Source organism: Chiloscyllium punctatum, chromosome 5 (assembly GCF_047496795.1).
Source record: "Chiloscyllium punctatum isolate Juve2018m chromosome 5, sChiPun1.3, whole genome shotgun sequence".
Taxonomy (NCBI): Eukaryota; Metazoa; Chordata; class Chondrichthyes; order Orectolobiformes; family Hemiscylliidae; genus Chiloscyllium; species Chiloscyllium punctatum.
The window spans coordinates 40,165,313-40,185,607 of record NC_092743.1 but is presented as its reverse complement, the minus strand read 5'-3'; the positions used below and the strand labels follow the sequence as shown (position 1 = coordinate 40,185,607).

General features: G+C 40.3%; 1 protein-coding gene across 16 annotated transcripts in view; it reads right to left on the bottom strand.

The window, feature by feature from the left end:
• Window positions 1–20,295, bottom strand: part of LOC140477012 (uncharacterized) — a 426,283-nt gene that overhangs the window by 174,454 nt on the left and 231,534 nt on the right. For 15 of the 16 annotated variants that reach the window (XM_072570100.1, XM_072570102.1, XM_072570101.1 and 12 more), the window contains one exon: window positions 3,114–3,242. The exons of the other annotated variant lie outside the window; for it this stretch is intronic. In XM_072570100.1, coding sequence (XP_072426201.1) covers window positions 3,114–3,242 — 129 coding nt within the window. The remainder of the gene's footprint in view (window positions 1–3,113; window positions 3,243–20,295) is intronic. 16 annotated transcript variants of the gene reach the window in all.

The window sequence follows — 20,295 nt, the reverse complement described above, 5'->3', positions numbered from 1 at the left end:
GATCCCTCAAATTTAAAATTTAATGTTAAATTTAAACCTCACTTTTCATGCACCTTCCCTACAGCCATAAAATTGTATTATTTGCTCTTATGCTCTTCGATGTGCCTGTACTGCATGCGATAAGGGTAGTGTAGTTGATGTGGTTTACATGGACTTCAGTGACAATTTTGTGACAAGATCCCAATGGAAGGGTGATCCAAAAGGTAAAAGCCCATCAGATCCAAGGCAAGTTGGCAAACTGGATTCAAAACTGGCTTACAAATAGGAGACAAAGAGGGAGGGTAAAGGGTTACTTGTGTGATCGGAAGCCTATGACCAGTCGTGGATCACAAGGAAGTACTACACAATGTAAAGGAAGGACTACACAATGAATGTTAAGTCCCTAGAGAGTACTGACAAACAAAGAGACCTTGGTGTACAAGTCCATACATCCCTGAAGGTAAAAACAGTGGTAAAGACAACATACAGAATGCTGCCTTCATTAGTCAGGGCACACAATATAGGAGCAAGTAAGTCTTGTGACAAAGTTATAAAACATTGACTTGGCCACAGAACACTGTGTGCAGTCTGGTTGCCACATCATTGCAAGGACATGGTTGCACTGGAGAGGGTGCAGAGGTGATTCACCAGGATGTTGCCTTGGATAGAAAGTCTCAGTTATGAAGAGTGTCTCAATAGGCTGACACTCTTCTCCTTGGAGCAGAAGCAGCGGAGGAGGTATCTGATTGAGAGGTACAGATGAGAATTTCTTCCCCATGGCAGACATGTTCAAGTCTAGAAGAGATACATTTAATGTGAGGAGCAAATGGTTTAGAGGAGATCCAAGGATCTTTTTTAAGCCAGATGATTGTGGAAGTGTGGAACATGCTGCCCAAGGTGGTGGTGGAGGCAGGTACTCTTGCAACATTTAAGTAGTAACTGAAACAAAGTTCAGCATAGACATGGTAGGCCAAAGTGCCTGTTTCTATGCTGTTTGATTCTACGATATTAGATTTGTTGTGAAGGAATAATTCTGAAACACAAGCATCAAAATCTGATTCAGAGTGGGATCTTTAAGCCATAGCAATGACATCTCTGGACATAACATTTTGCATTTGATTTCATTGTTGCTGGCATCTAAGTCACTTTAAAATGAAGTTAAAAATTAAACATTCATGTTTAATATTTGGTTTACATGTTGACTCATGTTTTTGGAAGAACAACTTGTATGCTGCAATCTATGGTAATTGATACAGACTTCATATAAATACATGTTTTCCTTATTCTATGCCTTTTAACAAAACAAAAACAAAGTTTATTACACTATACAAGAATTAGTGTTACAGTCTCATTTGAAACATTATAAAAAATTACACCTGCACTATTCTTATGAATATTTAAATCTCTGAACAGTCACTTCTTTCTCCATGGTCAGACTTGTTGTTCAACCAACATTAGTAAAAGTGCAGCAAGTTAGCAGAAAGGAAACTAATGCTATTTTCTCCTGTTAACATCTGTCTCAGAGACCCTCAAACATGCTAATTACTTCACTATTGCTTCTTGACATGGGTTCACCAAACAAACGTTTTCAACAATCCTACATTATTCTTGTTCTCTCACAACCCCACACAGTCTTCTGCTTCTGAAATTTTCTTTCCCACCATCATCTCAGCAATTCAGGACTTCTCTTCAGCCTTGACTGCATGGATACCACCAATCACAGCTCCTCTGCTCCCCACATGAAACCATTTCTGGTTACTTTTCATCTCTTAGGAGATATTAATACTCAAGTCAACAAACGATCCAGCAATTATCTCCTAGGTATTTGATGGATAATTTAACTAAAATCCTTCAGCTGAAATGATTTAGATGGGAGAACTAAATGCAATACCTCAAATTTACAAATTACACAAAGTTGGGTAGGAGGATGTGGAGATACTTCAGAGATTTGGACATCTTGGGCAAGTGGGCAAATGCATTGCAGATGCAGTAGAATGTCGATGAATGCGAGAAAAGCTATCCACTTTGGGAGCAAAAAAAGAGGAAAGTAGATTACCTGAATGGTTATAAATTGAGAGTAGGGAACATGCAATAAGGCCTGGCTGTCCTCTTACACTAGTCTCTGAAGGCAGTCAAGAAGGCAAACAGTGTATTGCCCTTCATAGCAAGATTATGCGTGTTTAGGAGCAGGGATGGCTTGCTACAATTATATTAGGAGAGACCACAAAAGGAATACTGTGTGTAGTTTTGGTCTCCTTATTTGAGGATAGTCAATCTTGCTATAAAGGGAATGCAGTGAACGTTTATCACTCATTCCTGGCATGGCAGGACTGACATGAGGTGTTGTTGAATTGGTTGTGATTACATTCGCAGGAGCTTAGAAGAATGGGGGGGGGGAATCACGTAGAAACCTATAAAATTCTAACAAAACTGAGGAGGGTAGATGCAGGAAAAATATTCCCAATGATAGGGATAACCTAGAACCAGGGGTCACACTCTTAATGACATAGAGCAAACCACTTAGGGCTGAGATGAAAAGAAATTTCTCACCTAGTGGTGCACCTACAGAATTTGCTATCACGAAATCATATGGTTTGGCCTCATCTGCATTCCAAGAGTTGGATATAGCACCTGGAGCTAAAGGGATCAAAGGATATGGGAGAAAAAGCAGAAATAGCTATTCAGTTGGATGATCAGCCATGATCATAACAAATGGGAGAGCAACCTCGATAGGCCAGTTGACCTACTCCTGGTCCTTTGTTCTATGGATTCTATTTGACTTCTTGTAATGACCTTCATAGAATCAAAATCTAAAATCCAGTTTTTCCTTTACTTTTGAACCCAAGTTCTCAAATAACAACAATATAGTATGAACCTCCAGTGCACACAGATCAGAATTTTTTTCCCCCATCCTTTCACCTCCTGAACAGGTCTATTGGTCTCAATAATCAACAGCAGAACTTGGATGGGAAAGCAGGTAAAAAGCAACAATGAGCACCATTTTCCTAGTTCACTCAGTTACACTTCAATAACTCAATACCAATCCTCAACTGAGAGAAAATATTAACATTTTCTCCTTTCTCCACAAATGAAGCTGAGTTTGTGCACAAAGTTCAAGACTCCAAAGTCCTTACCAGGAGTGCTGAAGGGAGGTTCTGTGCCCATCTGCACTGAAGGTGAAATGGTCTCCATTGTTGCTCCTTCTACGTAATAATCAAAACCAAAAGACAGTGGATCGATACCCAGAGGTCTTTTGTGTATTTCTGTAAATATAACACACAAAAAGTAAACATTTACACCCTGACTATAAGTATTGCTGGTTAAATTTCTTTTAAGAAATTACTCTTTAATGTTCCTCATTATTTAACCCCTCTCCTGAAGATTTTTCCGGGCACAGTTCTCCAGCATTTATGGTTAATCTAATTTTTTCTGGCAAACTTCCAAAGTTAAGTATCATTTTGGCAAAAAAGCTCTTATATGAAAAATGTTAAGGCACCAAAGAATGCTTGGTGACCAAATCAGCCCCAGGTCAGCAGGGTAACAAAAACATTTGGGTGAAATTGAGGAGTGGATGAAGAAAGGTTCTGGATGAAATCAGTCTTGCAGCATTGGGAAATACGATGACCAGGTGGTTATCACTGCTGCCTCACAGCACAAGGGACCTCGCAGCTGCAGGTGACTGCCTGTATTAGGTTTGCACATTCTCCCCACAATTATATTGATTCCTCTGGGTGCTCCGGTTTCTTACCGCAGTCCAAAGATAGAGTCAGAGAAGTACACAATAGAAACAGACCCTTTGGTCCAACTTGTCCATGCTGACCAGATATCCTACATTAATCTAGTCCCAAATGCCAATATTTGGCCCTTTAAACTCTTCCTATTCACGTGTGTTGAATGGGTGTTGCTGGAAAAGCACAGCAGGTCAGGCAGCACCTGATGAGCAGGAAAATCGACGCTTCAGGCCAGCCTGAAACATCTATTTTCCTGCTCCTCGGATGCTGCTTGACCAGCTGTGCTTTTCCAGCAGCACATACTCAACTCTGACCTCCAGCATCGGCAGACCTCACTGTCTTCCGATTTGTATACCCATCCAGATGCCTTTTAAACATGGTAATTGTACCAGCTTCTACCACTCCCTCTGGCAGCTCATTTGATATATGCAACACCCTCTGCATTAAAAAGTTGCCTTTCCAGGTCCCTTTTAAATCTTTCCCCCTTCACTTTAAGCCAATGCCCTCTAGTTCTGAACTCCCACAACCCAGGGAAAAGACTTTGCCTACTCATCCTATTCATGCCCCTCGTGATTTTATAAACCTCTATATGGTCAACCTTTAGCCTCATACACTATGAAAAATAGCCCCAGCCTATTCAGCTTCTCCCTATAGCTCAACCCCTCCTACCCTGGCAACATCCTCAGTCTAACCTTGGTGTAGGGGATATTGTTAGGAAGAATGCTCAGGGACAGAATACAGTAGCTTTTGAAGAGATATGGATCTGTTAAGGAGGGAATGAGAAATGTTGATGAGAGTGTGGTACACATGGACTTTAGCAAGATTTCTAAATAAGGTCCCTCGTGGCAAACTAGTCAAGAAAGTAAGTGACCTTGGGATCCAAGGCATAGTGGCATATTGAATTCAAAATTATCTGAGAGGCACAAAGCAGAGGGCGATTGTACAGCAGACTATTTTTGTCACTGTGAGGCAATTTCCAGTAGGGATCTGCAGAGCTTGGTGTTTGTCATGTCTATAAATGAGTTGGAGTTGAATGTAGGAGTGTGATCAAGAAGCTCATGGAGAGTATGAAAATCCATTGGGTAGTAAATACGGAGGAAGATCACCATAAATTGAGGGTATCAAAATGTGTTGCTGGAAAAGCGCAGTAGGTCAGGCAGCATCAAAGGAACAGGAGAATTGACGTTTCGGGCATTAACACTTCTTCAGGAAGGGTATCAATGGATTGCTCACTAGGGCACATTAGTGACAAATGGATCCAACCCTTAAGGTGAGAGGTAATGTACTTGAGGAATGACTAATAAGGTAAGGGATTACACTACAAATGGTTGAAATCTTGAAAGTACTAAAATCAGTGGAACCTCAGTGTGCACATTTACAGATCCCTGAAGTTAGCAGCATACCTAGACAAGATGGTTAAGAAGAAATATTGGAGACTTGCCTTTATTAATCAAGGTATACAATAAAAAGGTTATGCTGGAACTGCATTAAACATTGGTGATGCTACAACTAGAGTAGCGTGTGCAGCTCTGGTCACCACATTTTTCCTGTAATGTGACTGCTGGACAGGATACAGAGGAGATTTACCAGGATGTTGCACAAGGTAGAGGATCTGACCTCTGAGAAAAGACCAGGTAAGCTGAGATTGTTTTCCTTGGAGCAGTGAAGATGAAAAGGGGATAGAAGGGAATAGGATTATTAAGAAGCTTAAAGTGTGTCTTAGGAAGGCACTATTTCCACTGTTAAAGAGGTCAATAGTAGGAGGGAATAAACTTATGGTAAGAGATAGAAGGCCAGGAGGAAAACAGAATTCGTTTTTTTTTAAAACTCAGAGGGTGGGAGAAATCTGGAAAATTCTGAATGAGTGATTGAGTCAAAAACTCATAATACTTTAGTATTTTATATGTTCACTTGCTCTAGGCCAATAACTAGAATTTGGGATTTATGTAGTCATATCTTTAATGAAACAATAGGCTGTAAACATGAGAGAAGGGTAGGTCCAGGACAAGTATTGTAAACTGAAACAGGGGAATTATGAGGACAAATGTGAGATTGCTAAAATGGGGCGGCACGGTGGCTCAGTAACTAGTACTGCTGCCTCACTGCACCAGGGTCCCAGGTTCAAATCCAGCCTCAGGTGACTGTCTGTGTGGAGTTTGCACATTCTCCCAGTGTCTGCGTGGGCTTTCTCTCTGGTTTCCTCCCACAGTCCAAAGGTGTGCAGGTTAGGTGAATTGGCCATGCTAAATTGCCCATAGTGTTAGGTGCATTAGTCAGAGTAAAATGGGTCTGGGTGGGTTTCTCTTCGGAGGGTCGGTGTGGACTGGTTGGGCCAAAGGGCCTGTTTCCACTCTGGAGGGAATTTAATCTAAAATAGCTAAAGAGAAGATCAAGAGAAATGTAGCAGCAAATGTTTAAGAGGGATATTTCAGAATACATAGAATTGATATATTTCAATTCGAAAGAAAGATTCAAAAGAGAAAACTCACCATCCATGACTAATGAAAAAAAAATTAAAGATAATTTTGTGTTTTTAAAGTTTGGAACTATGTAAAGGTGGGTAATAGATTGGGTAAAATATAAAAAAAAAGAGAATGACTGAAAGATTACCAAGGAGGGAAAAATACAGTGCAAGAAAACCTAATTGGAAAGACAAACAGACAGTAAGAACTTTGCAGATCATGAAAAAACAAATGAGTACATGTTGGCCCTTTAGTCAGTCTGGGAAATAGCGCGTTGGATAAGAATAATGAAATACAAGGTCATGGGAGGTGAATTAACCAGACATTTTGCAATGGGTTTTCACTACAGCACATCAGTTACACCCCTAACCCCTAAATAGAAGTAAATGAGAAAATGGGAAGGAGGAACTCAAGACAAATTACAATCAGGGAGGGTAATCCAAGATGGAGGACAGGAAAAATTTCTGGCTGCTCCTTTTTTGAGGTATTTTAGGTGCTGGAGGTGATTTCCTTGAATTCCAGGAGCAGCAATTACTGTTTCATATGCTGTTGCATTGTTTTGGAACAATGCAACAGCATATGAAACCTCTGGTAGGACCCAGGGAGATAGTGAGGAAAGAGATCAATCCGAGACTGGTACAGTTGAAAACAGAAGTGACTCAAACAGTCAGGGCAGGGAGGGACAAGGTAGGACTAATAAATTAAATTGCATTTATTTCAATGCAAGGGGCCTATCAGGAAGGCAAATTAACTCAGGGTTAGGAACATGGGACTGGGATATCATAGCAATTACAGAAACATGGCTAAGGGATGGGCAGGACCGGCAGCTTAATGTTCCAGGATACAAATGCCACAGGAAGGATAGAAAGGGAAGCAAGAGAGGAGGGGGAGTGGCATTTTGATAAGGGATAGCATTACAGCTGTGCTGAGGGAGGATATTCCCGGAAATACATCCAGGTTAGTTATTTGGGTGGAACTGAGAGATAAGAAAGGAATGATCACCTTATTGGGATTGAATTATAAACCCCCTAACAGTCGGAGGGAAATTGAGAAGCAAACTTGTAAGGAGATCTCAGCTATCTGAAAGAATAATAGGGTGGTTATGGTAGGAGGTTTTAACTTTCTGAACATAGACTGGGATTGCCATAGTGTTAAGGGTAGATGGAGAAGAATTCGTTAAGTGTATACAAGACAATTTTCTGATTCGGTGTCTGAATGTACCTACTAGAGAAGTGCAAAACTTGACCTACTCTTGGGGAAATAAGGCAGGGTAGGTGACTGAGGTGTCAGTGGGAGAGCACTTTGGGGCCAGCAACCATAATTCACCACTCTGGCTGAAGAAGTTTCTCCTTATCTCCATTTTAACAAGGACTTCCTTTTACTCTAAGGCTGTACCCTCAGGTCAGAGTCTCTCCTAGCAATGGAAACATCTTCCCACTATCCACTCTGTCCAGGCCATTCAATATTCTGTATGTTTCAACTAGATCGCTCCTCATCCTTCTAAACGCCAAGTATAGGCCTAGAGTCCTTAAACGTTCCTCATATAATAAGCTTTTCACTCCTGCGACCAATCTCCTGAATCTCTTCCGAGCATGCTGTAGGGCCAGTACATCCTTCCTGAGATATGGGGCCCAAAGCTATGCACAATGCTCCAAATGTGGTCCGAGCAGAGCCTTAGAGCGCATCGGAAGTACATGCCTGCTTTTATATTCACGTCCTCTCAAAATAAATCAATCATTGCATTTACCTTCTGAACTATTGACTCAATCTGCAAGTTGAGAGAGAGAGAGAGAATCCTGGACTCCCACATCTCTTTGCACTTCAGATTTCTGAATTCTCCCCATTTAGACAATAGCCCATGCCTCTATTCTTCCTACCAAAGTGCATGACCTCACACTTTCCCCATATTGTACTCCATCTGCCACTTCTTTGCCCAATCATGCTAGCACCTTTCCTCTGATTCCATGGGCCCTTATCTTACTCAGTAGCCTCCTGCACAGCACATTGTCAAAAGCCTTCTTGAAGTCCAGATAGATGACATCCATCAGCTCTCTGTGGTCTAACCTGCACATTACTCATTCAATATTCTAGCAGATTTGTCAGGCATAAGCTCCCCTTGATGAAACTGTGCTGACTTTGACCTATTTCACCATACACTTCCAAGTATTCAGAAATCTCAATGGATTCCAGGATCTTACCCACGACTGAGGTTAAGCTAATTGGTCTGTAATTTTCTGTTTTTTGCCTTGTTCTCTTTTTAAACAGGGGTGTAATGTTAGCAATTTTCCAGTTGTCTGGGACTCTCCCTGAGTCTAGCAATTCCTAAAAGATCACCACTAACGTCTCCACTATCTCTCAGCTATCTCTCTTAGAACTCTGGGATGTAGTCCATCTGGTCCAGGTGATTTATCCACCTTCAGGCCATTCAGTTTTTCTAGCGCCTTCTCTTGGTAATGGCCACCATTCTCAGCTCTGCCCCCTTACTCTTTAGAATATTTGTGATAGCACTCATGTCTATTACTGTGAAGACCGACGCAAAGTCCCCTCAACAATAAGGATACAGTTTTGGATACTGTTTGGGGGGAGGGTGGAGAGACTTACCAGGGGAAAGCAGTGGGGTACAGGGCTCTGGCACCAAAATTGTAGTTTAAGTATAGAAAAGGTTGAGAGTAGGGAGGTCAGAAATCAAGTTTCAGGACGCAGGGGGCACCAGCAAGCAAGACGTTGGTTTGAAGTGCGTCTACTTCAACGCCAGGAGCATCCGGAATAAGGTGGGTGAACCTGCAGCATGGGTTGGTACCTGGGACTTTGATGTTGTGGCCATTTCGGAGACATGGTTAGAGCAGGGACAGGAACGGTTATTGCAGGTTCCAGAATTTAGATGTCTCAGTAAGAACAGAGAAGATAGTAAAAGAGGGGGAGGTGTGGCATTGTTGGTCAAGGACAGTATTACAGTTGCAGAAAGGATGTTTGGGGACTTGTCAACTGAGGTGGTATGGGCTGAAGTTAGAAACAGGAAAGGAGAAGTCACGCTGTTGGGAGTTTTCTATAGGCCTCCGAACAGTTCCAGAGATGTAGAGGAAAGGATAGCAAAGATGATTCTGGATAGGAGTGAGAGAGACAGGATAGTTGTCATGAGGGACTTCAACTTTCCAAATACTGACTGGGAACACTATAGTATGAATACTATGGATGGGTCGGTTTTTGTCCAGATTGTGCAGGAGGGCTTCCTGACACAGTATGTAGACAGGCCTACAAGGGACGAAGCCACATTAGATTTGGTACTGGGTAATGAGCGCGGCCAGGTGTTCGACTTGGAAGTAGGTGAGCACTTTGGTGATAGTGATCACAATTCTGTTATGTTTACTTTAGTGATAGAAAGGGATAGGTGTATACCACTGGGCAAGACTTACAACTGGGGAAAGGCAATTATGATGCGATTAGGAAGCACAGGATGGAGAAGGAAACTGCAGGGGATAGGCACATTAGAAATGTGGAGCTTATTCAAGGAAAAGCTACTGTGTGTCCTAGATAAGTGTGCACCTGTCAGGCAGGGAGGAAGCTGTAGAGCGCAGGAGTCGTGGTATACGAAGGAAGTGGAATTTCTGGTCAAGAAGAAGAACGCGGCTTATGTTACGATGAGATGTGAAGGCTCAGTTAGGGCGCTTGAGGGTTACAAGGTAGCCAGGAAAGACCTAAAGAGAGAGCTCAGAAGAGCCAGGAGGAGACATGAGAAATTGTTGGCGGATAGGATCAGGGTAAACCCTAAGGCTTTCTAGGCATATTAAAGGAATAAAAGAATGATAAGAGTAAGATTAGGGCCAATCAAGGATAGTTGTGGTAAGTTGTGTGTGGAGTCAGAGGAGATAGGGGAAGCACTAAATGAATATTTTTCACAGTATTCACTCTAGAAAATGACAATGTTGTCGAGGAGATTATGGAGATACAGGCTACTAGACTAGGTAATTGAGGTTCACAAGGAGGAGATATTAGAAATCCTGCAGAGTGTGAAAATAGATAAGTCCCCTGGGACTTATCCTGGGATCCTCTGGGAAGCCAGGGAGGAGATTTCAGAGCCTTTGGCACAGATCTTTAAATCATCATTGTCTACAGGAATAGTGCCAGAAGACTGGAGGAGAGCAAATGTGGTTCCCCTGATCAAGGAGGGGAGTACAGACAATCCTGGTACTTATAGACCAGTGAGCCTTACTTCAGTTGTTGGTAAAGTGTTGGAAAAGGTTTTAAGAGATAGGATTTATAATCATCTAGAAAAGAATAATTTGATTAGGGATAGTCAGCACAGTTTTGTGAAGGGTAGGTCGTGCCTCACAAACCTTATTGAGTTCTTTGAGGTGGTGACCAAACAGGTAGATAAGAATAAACCGGTTGATGTGGTGCATATGGATTTCAGCAAGGCATTCGATAAGGTCCCCCACAGTAGGCTATTATACAAAATGCGGAGGAATGTGAGTGTGGGAGATATAGCAGTTTGGATCAGTAATTGGCTTGCTGAAAGAAGATAGGCGGGTGGTTGTTGTTGGGAAATGTTCATCCTAGAGTCCAATTACTAGTGGTGTACCACAAGGGTTAGTGTTGGGTCCACTGCTGTTCGTCATTTTTATAAACGACCTGGATGAGGGCGTAGAAGGGTGGGTTAGTAAATTTGCAGACGACACTAAGGTCAGTGGAGTTGTGGATAGTGACAAAGGATGTTGTAGGTTACAGAGAGACATAGATAAGCTGCAGAGCTGGGCTGAGAGGTGGCAAATAGAGTTTAATGTGGACAAGTGTGAGGTAATTCACTTTGATTGAAGTAACCAGAATGCAAAGTACTGGGCTAATGGTAAGATTCTTGGTAGTGTAGATGAGCAGAGAGATCTCGGTGTTCATGTACACAGATCCTTGAAAGTTGCCACCCAGGTTGACAGGGTTGTTAAGAAGGCAATACAGTGTTTTAGCTTTTATTAACAGAGGGATCGAGTTCCAGAACCATGAGGTTATGCTGCAGCTGTACAAAACTCTAATGCGGCCACACTTGAAGTATTGTGTACAGTTCTGGTCACTGAATTATAAGAAGAATGTAGAAGCTTTGGAAAGGGTGCAGAAGAGATTTACTCGGATATTGTCTGGTATAGAGGGAAGGTCTTACGAGGAAAGGCTGAGGGACTGGAGGCTGTTTTCGTTGGAGAGAAGGTGGTTGAGAGGTGACTTAATAGAGACATATAAGATAATCAGAGAGTTAGATAGGGTGGACAGGGAGAGCTTTTTTTCCCCAAGGATGGTGACGGTGAGCACAAGGGGGCATAGCTTTAATTTGAGGGGTCATAGATCTAGGACAGCTGTCAGGAGGTAGTTTCTTTACTCAGAGAATAGTAAGGGTATGGAATGCTTTGCCTGCAACGGTAGTAGATTCGCCATCTTTAAGTACATTTAAGTCGTCATTGGACAAGCATATGGACGTACATGGAATAGTGTAAGTGAGATGGGCTTCAGATTGGTATGACATGTCGGTGCAACATCGAGGGCCGAAGGGCCAGTACTGCACTGTAAGGTTCTATGTTCTAAAGTAATTATTCCTCATCCACTTCCTTGTTCACCACTATCTCCAGTATCATTTTCCAGCAGCAAAATGTCCACTTCTGTCCTTTAGCTATCCAAAGAAACTATTACAGTAATCCTTTATATTACTGGCTAGCTTATGCTCATTTTAGCGCTCCTTTTTTTGCTGCCCTCAGTTGGTCTTTGTGAGCTTCCCAATTCCACTCATTGTATGCTTTCTTCTTTGCTTTTATGCTATTCCCTGACTTTCCTAATCAGCCATTGTTGCTTCATCCTCCCTGTACCATGCTTCTTTTCCCTCAGGATGAATCTCTGCTGTGTCTTCTCGATTACACCCAGAAACTCCTGCCACTGCTGTTCTACTGTCTTTGCTGCTAGAATCCTCTCCCAGTCAATTATACCCAGCTCCTCCCTCATGCCTGTGTAGTTGCCTTTCTTCAGCTGTAATACCATTACCTCTCATTCTAACTTCTCCCTCTCAAAGTGCAGATTAAATTCATTCATATGATCACTGCCTCCTAAGGTTTCCTTAACCCTAAGCTCCCTTATTAAGCCTGCCTCATTGCACAACACCAAATTTAGACCATACTTTCTGGAGTTCTCCTTCTGACTTGGTGCTCAGTTTTTGTTCGATTTATCCTACATACTTCTCTGACATATTTTGATTAAAAGTTTGTTTTATTTTGAGGGTTGGCAATTGACCAGAGAACATTTAAAAAAAAACTGCATTTTCTAATCATATTCAAAGTTGACAAATGGATATATCAGACTAGTAGTACTATTATGATAGACAGTATGAAAAATTGTAATTTGTTTAAATAGTCTAGAATATTTGATTTTTCAAAGGAATACTTGAAAAAGACCTTTAAAAGTTTGCTTCAATTGTAAAGGAAGAAATACTAGCTTATGTGACATAGCAACTATTGATCTAGAAATAATACCAATGAAAGAAAATTTAAAAAGTGACTGTGTGGGTAGCGTATGCAAAGGAAACATTCTGAAAAAGTTGCAAGTAAAGGAGTCGGAACGTGAATGTATCCATATACAATGCAAACATATTAGAAAGCAGTGACAAAAACAGGAATAAGGAGGATACTCGAGAGAAGAAACAGATCACTCAGGAAAGGTCAATTTTCTATTGATCAGAAAAGGAGATGGGAGCTCTTGGAGGTACATTGCGAGGTGTTTAAAACATAGAAAGCTGTATAATTGAGATAATTAGTTGTTTTTCCAGAATTGGCCAAATCTTGAACCAGTGGGCTCCTGGTTGGTCAGATGAAGAAAAAGCAAATCAGTACTGTTTGATGGGAAGACAAAAAGGCTCATAAAAGTATGCCTCGATGATAATCTCATCCAAGAAACTCAAGGTGCAAGGTGTTTCGGATAGGACTCATGACTATTCTGCGTTAACAAAGTACAGTATTTTGTGGAACTGTGTAGCCTTACAGTGTCATATCTGTGCAGAAAATGATGCAATGCTTGCAGTTGCACCTGATTTTTTTTTGTTGTATTGACCACTTCAAGTAAATCTTTTTCTTTTATCTAATGCATCATTTTCACATTAATTCATATTGGTTAATTTGGATTTGTGAAGTAAAAGACCAAGTCAAATCTTTATCGCAATTTCTTCTTTGACCAGTACCTGAAATTCACATCAGGATGTCTACAAAAATCTGTGCATTACAGAATAATCTTCAAGACTTATGTTAGAAAAATGTTGCAAATTTAAAATCTTGAGGTTTGCTTTTACTATTCTCAGTGTCTTGCTGCCCATATTAATTACAGCATATTCCTGCTAATTTAAGCTAGATGTCACCACATAGAAGTTGTCACCTTTGAGTGAACAGAAAAACATGGTGGTCAGTTTGTGTTGATTTAAAAAAAAAGTTCTATTTTATAGTACCCAATTCATATGACTTAAAAAAGGTGCAAGTTTCAAATCACAGGGCAGTAATAAGGTGGCACATTGGCTCAGTGGTTAGCACTGCAGTCTCAATGCCAGGGACCTAGTTTTGATTCCAACCTCAGGCAACTGACTGAAAGTTTGCACATTCTCCCCTATCTGAGTGGGTTTCCTCCCACAGTACAAAGGTGTACAGGTTAGGTGGATTGGCTAAGCTAAATTGCCCATATAATAACCAGCGATGTGCAGGTTAGGTGGATTAGCCATAGGAAATGCAGGTTACAGGGATAGAGTAGGCTAGAATTCTCTCATTTGTCTATTCATGGACTATCCCCTTTTAAGCAACAAACATGTTAAAAGCATTGGGAATAGATCTACAACTGTAACACTAAGATAATGTCTACTGCGCTGCAGGACATGAAAATTCTAGAAATCCATTCTAAAAGCGGGCAGTTAGTCATTTGTGTTAACTCAAGATTCCTCTTTCAGTCTGCACGATGACAGGCAAACTAATTGGTCATTCGTCTCCACTCATTGAGACATTCCTGGAATATGGGTGTCCTGTGTGCATATATTATATTTCATGAGTACTTAATGCAGAGTGGTGGAAAATCCTTTAAGATGCTATGCTCAAAGTAACAGGAGTTTTACATGTATATGAATTAGAACATTTTTCCTTAACTTTCATTCTACAAAAGATAATCAATACAACTCTATTATGTGATACTCAAAAAAAGATATTTCCTTATATTAGATTACTCTGCAAATTATATTTACTCTGCTAAAAATTAAAGACTGCACCTTCATCTCTCCATAGGTGCTGTCAGACATGCTGAGTTTCTCTAGCACTTTGATTTTGTTTCAGATCTCTAGCATTTAAGAATCCATCTAGCCCATCTTAAGAACATTCATGAATTCTGCTCCCATCACTTTTTCCAGGATTCCAAAGACACTCAGCCTCAGCAAATAAGATTTTTCCTTCTCTGTTTTAAGTGAGCAACCCTGGACTTTTAAATAGACCTCTAGTTTGAAATTTCCCCATAAAAGGAAATATGCTCTCTACATCTATCCCTCAGGATCGTGTTTCAGTCAAATAAACTCCTACATGTCTAAACTCTAGAAGATACATGCCCAGACAATATTTCCCCCTCCCCATCCCATTAGTACAGATATTAACCTAAGAACTGCCTTTGCATCCTTTCTTAAATGAGGTGACCAATAGTATTTTAGAGTTTATCTCACCATTGCTCTGTACAACAGATATCACCTTCCCTTTGTGTTCTACCATGAATAGAACATAATTTATCAACTTATCTAATTAATTGCTGTACCTGCAGACTAACCTTTTGTGATTTACACATGAGGACACTCAGATCTCTCTGCATTCTATCATTTAGATGACAGGCAACAGGTAAGTTCACACATTGTACTCCATTTACCAGATCTTCATTCACTCACAAACTATATTTTTGTAGCCCCTTACAATCTCTTCACAACTTGCTTTTCTGCCTCTCTCTTTGACAGCAAATTTGATAATCGTACATAGAAACGTACAAAAGAGTAGGTCATTCAGCCCTTCAAGCCAGCTCTACCATTCAGTTTGATAATAGCTGATCATCCGACTCAGTACTGTGTACCACTTTCACTCCATATTCTTTTTGATCTCTTTTACCGTAATTAAAAGCTATCACCTTGAAAACATTCAATATTTCCTTAATTACATATTGTGGCAGAGAATTCCACAGGCCCACCACTGTCTGGGCGAAGAGATTTCTCTTCAACCTCCAACCCTTCATCCATTTATCCAATTTATCAACAGTTGAGCACGGATTCCTGTGCAGATTACTTGTGATATTTTGCCACCCTGAAAAAGACCCACTTATGCCTACTGATTCTTGCTAGCTGGTGTTATGACAAAGCGGTGAACCCTCCTGCTAAGTAAACCAAACACACAGAAAAACTCACCTCGCCTCATAATCTGTTAAAGTATGAGTGACAGAGAACTACCTTAAATTCCACTATTTACAAGAATAAAATTGTTTTTTCTTAACTCCAAAAGTGAACGCTAAATAACTATTTAGGACTCTAAGCCTCCTTTCTCTTAAAGATTTGTTATCTACCTCCCACTCTATAAAAATATACTGATCCGACAAATCCCCTATTAAGTTTACAGCAAATCAATTTTCAAAACCAGATCTTCCTCTGTATGTAGATCTCCCTGGGTTGTCTTCGTTCTTCTGCTGTAAAACTTTTTCGTATGGAAAAAAGATATCTTTTTGAGAAAGGGTGTTTGGGCAGTCTGTCAATGGCAGAAGGTACTCTTTCTCTGGTTAACTGGCCAAAATGCCTGGTTTTTATTCCCCAAAACACTGGATCCCCACAACATGTACAATTTGTAAATTAAAAGTCTGTAACAAAAGACTCAAATGAAATAGTCTCATATTCTTGCCTTTAAAGCATTCCAAGGATGTAAAAGGATTGTGATCCATGTACATAACCATCTCTGACACATTGGTACTGGCCTCACAACATTTTAATTTTTATGTCATGAACAATGTTAGGTTCTTGATGCAACTACAATACACCAACTTCTGTAAACAATAACCACATTTTATTAAGCAAATACAGTACAAGCTGTGGAGAAACTCTTAACACCCTTCACCATGCTTGCGCAACATGTTGAGAGGTCACCCTGAACAAAGGAAATAGTCCTTTCTTTATACAAAACCTTTACATCACAGTCAGTAATAGCCACAAGACAACCCCTAGTCTCCACTCCCCGCCCACCCCCCCCCCCCAAGTCACATGCTCCTCAAGACACAATGCAGTAACCTAATCACCTCCAGAAACAATGCAAATCATCCCTTAAATGGTCAAATCTGTTGTCAATCGTTTCTTAACTACAAGGAGTAGTCAGAATTGCAACTGTAATGTTCTTATTGATTTTGAATAAGATCATGATGCAAATGTAAATTATCTCTGAATAATAGGAGATGGCCATGTAAATGGCTGAATGACAATGGATGGGAATGTAAATTCACCCACATTCTACCTGTAAGTCAGAGGCATTCCACCCTAGCCGAGAGACATCCAATTTCCTGCAGGTCAGCAGAGCAAATTAACTCTTTTAATATCACACCAAACCCAATCATTCTTTTTCAATGGTCGAGTATTTTCTCTGGTGGGTTTGAATTTCTTTGAAAAGTAACCAACTAACAGTTCAATTCTATCATCATCTTCCTGTAGCAGTTCAGCTCCAACTTTGAAAGGTTTCAAAATGTCTGGTGTAGCTAAAACTGGTGCAGTGATTAATAATGTTTTTAAATTGCTAAATGCCTTCTGACATTGTTCTGTCCATCAAAAGTTTGTGTTCTTCTTCAGGAAATCTGTTAACTGTGCCACTCTGTTGCTGAAGTTTAGAACAAACGTCTAGTAGAATCCGCTCAGTCCCAAAACATAAAGCGCCTCTTCCTTCGAGGTTGGTTGTGGAAATTCCTTGATGGCCTTAGTCTTTGCGTTCCTTGGAGGTCAACCTTCCATGACCGATGTTATGTCCCAAGAATGTCACACCTCTGCTTCCGCGAATTCTGTTGTCTGTAAATTTATCACCAGTTTTGCTTCTTGTAATTGTTCAAAGAGCTCTGTCAACTGTACCATGTGATCTTTCTATGACTTGCCAAAGATCACTACATCGTCGGGATAGACTGCACACTTTGTTAATGAGCCTTTGGAATGTGACTGGTGCATTCTTCATTCCAAATGGCATCACTTTAATTGACATAGTCCATTTGGGGTTACAAACGCAGAAATTTATTTTGCATTTTCTCATAAAAAGGTACCTGCCAATAACCGCACACTAAGTCCAACTTTGTGATGTAACTGGCTTGTCCAATTTTCTCTATTCAGTCCGATTTTGTTTCGGCATTGACTTCCAATAGTCCATACTAAAATCATTGAGTCCCATCAGGTTTGGGAACAAACATGATCGGGGAACGCCACTCACCCTGACTTGGTTCAATGATATGTTCGTTGAGCATCGCCTCCATTTCCTTCTGGATCTGTCTGGCTTTGAAAGGATTAAGCCTGTAGGGGTGGTGTTTTATCTGAACTTCATTCCCTACATCTACCTCATGCCGAATACCATTAGCCTTCCCATCTTATTCCTGCATATGTTCTCATACTGCTGTAACAAACATTTCAACTGCGTTCTTTGCTCCTGAGACAGATAGTTTGCTAACCTATCCCACTCCTGAAAGACTTCCTCATTGTTTAACACATTTCGAGGTACATCAAACTCCACATCTGTATTTGATTTCTCACTCTGCAGGGCAGTCACTAACACCTGTTCCTCCAGTACCTTCTCTTGATTATATTAAGGTTTCAACATATTCAGATGATATATGCAATACAGTTTTTTCCCTATCCAGCATCTTTACCAGATAGTTTACCTGACTCAGCTAGAGGGAGACCATTAAACTTGGCTTTGAAGGGATCTCCTACCACTGGTAACAATACTAATCCGTCATCCCCACAGGAAAATGCCCGAGTCTCAGAAGTTTTATCTGCCGCCTGCTTCATTCCATGCTGTGCACTAAGACCTGCTACACTACATATTTATGGATTTCTGTTCATAACTCAGCTTGGATGTATTGCAATTCAGCCCTGTTCCTTTCCTGTATAAACAGTTTTTTTTAAACCTAGCATCACCACCAAAACCTCAGGACATGTCAAAGCACTTCACGAGTAAACTTTATTTATTGTAAAAACACAAAACATTTGTCCTCCAAAACGGACTTCCCTCTGGACAAATGGCCCTCAAAAGACCTGCTCTGCCATTTAATAAGAACATGCTAATCTAATTACTATAAATACATCTGAAAACCCCAATAATCTTTTACCCACTTGATCATCAAGAATATATTTACCTTTCCTTTAAAACGTATTCAAGAATTCTGCTTCCATTACCTTTTGACAGTCCATGTTGAAAGTCCAGGCTCAAAATTCTAAAATTTTGAATTTATAAATTATCCTCATCTGTCTTAAATGGGCGACTATGTATTTTGAAGCAATTATCCATAGTCCCAGATTCCTTCACACAATGAAACATGCACCCTGTCAAAATTTCTCAGGATTATGTTTTAAGCAAAAACCTTTTCAGCCTTCTGAACTCGGGCACGCCTAGCCTGCCCCAACTTTTCTCACCTTACAAATATAACATATGCTCTATTGCAGCCTCTGCAGTGAATGCGTTTCAAGAGTGGATGTCTACAGAAAGTTGGCAAGTAATTCAATCACATGTGTCATATCATGAGTGTGTCTGGGAAAAGTATTTTTCAAAAAAGAAACCTACGCAAATCCATTCTCTATCTACATATTATCTGGATAACTACAGTCTATGTATACACTCACAGAACAGTTCTTCATATTGCAGTTAACCACAGATGATTACATTAGTTCAGCTATTGCATAATCTTCAGAGCCGCTTTCAGATTCTCCCCACATATCAATTTAATACCATTTTTTGTCCAAAAGAATCAGATATTTTTAAAGGATAGAAAGCTCAAGCCGGATGTTAGTAGCTAGGTTTGACCTACAAGATCTTTGGTATTTGCATTTGATATTAACAGCTAAACATAGTGAGGAATAAGCTAAAGCTTAAATCACACATACTAACTGTACCTAGCTAGATCTATAAATACATTTATACACAGTGTATAAGCCACTGAATTTGTTCCAATGTAAGGGGCAGGCAGCTACAAAACACAGAGAGGCAACAATGCTGGCTCATTTGTCACTGATGGGGGAAAACAGTTGGTAGCATCACAACCAGTCAATACCCAGTAGAAGTCACTCAATAGGAAAAGTCAAAACTGAAATTCTCTTTCACATAAATGTATAAAATGTGAAATTTGTCAATTAAAGTGAACAAAGCTACTTCCAACGCACTTAACGTTCTTGTGTACTCCAGCAATGTGCTCATGTATAATGTTCATTCCCCTAAGCACAACCTCCTTCCTGCGTTCCCACATGGACAATTTGTGTGTTGAGCTACCAGCCATTTAAACAAACAACCTGAGGTACTGTAACAAAAGGCATTTAAAATTAACATATTTGGTAAGATAGTAACAATAAAACTACTTGTATTTTGAATTATTTTTAAATTAGGAAAAGTTAGATTGCTTTTAACAATGAGTTGCTATGAGCTTGCATGCAGGGCCTGACAAGATGTGGGAAGAAGACGCAAAATGCAGTAACTTCCAAAAGGAATGGCTCTGGGACACAAAACAAAGTTGAGGAGAATACAGATTTTAAAAAATTAATAATGGGTTGAAGGGTCATGGAGAGCAGACAAGAAAAAAGGAAGTTACGGCAGAGAGGAGATCATCAATGATCATATGTATGACAGAGCAGGCTCAAGGGACCAAACTGCTTCCTCCTAGTTCTTACTTTTAACTTAGTATAGGAAGAGGACAAATTTTCTGGATATGTGGAGAGGTCGGGTAGAACTGTTTGAAACAGCAGCCATGAATTTGAAGACCTAACTGCCTCCTGGGTGCTGTATTGTTCTAATGGTTGACGAATTAACAGACATAAATTTAACATTGCTAGCAAAATAACAAAAGGGATCAGTGAAGAAAGTTGTGCAGAATTTAAATAAACT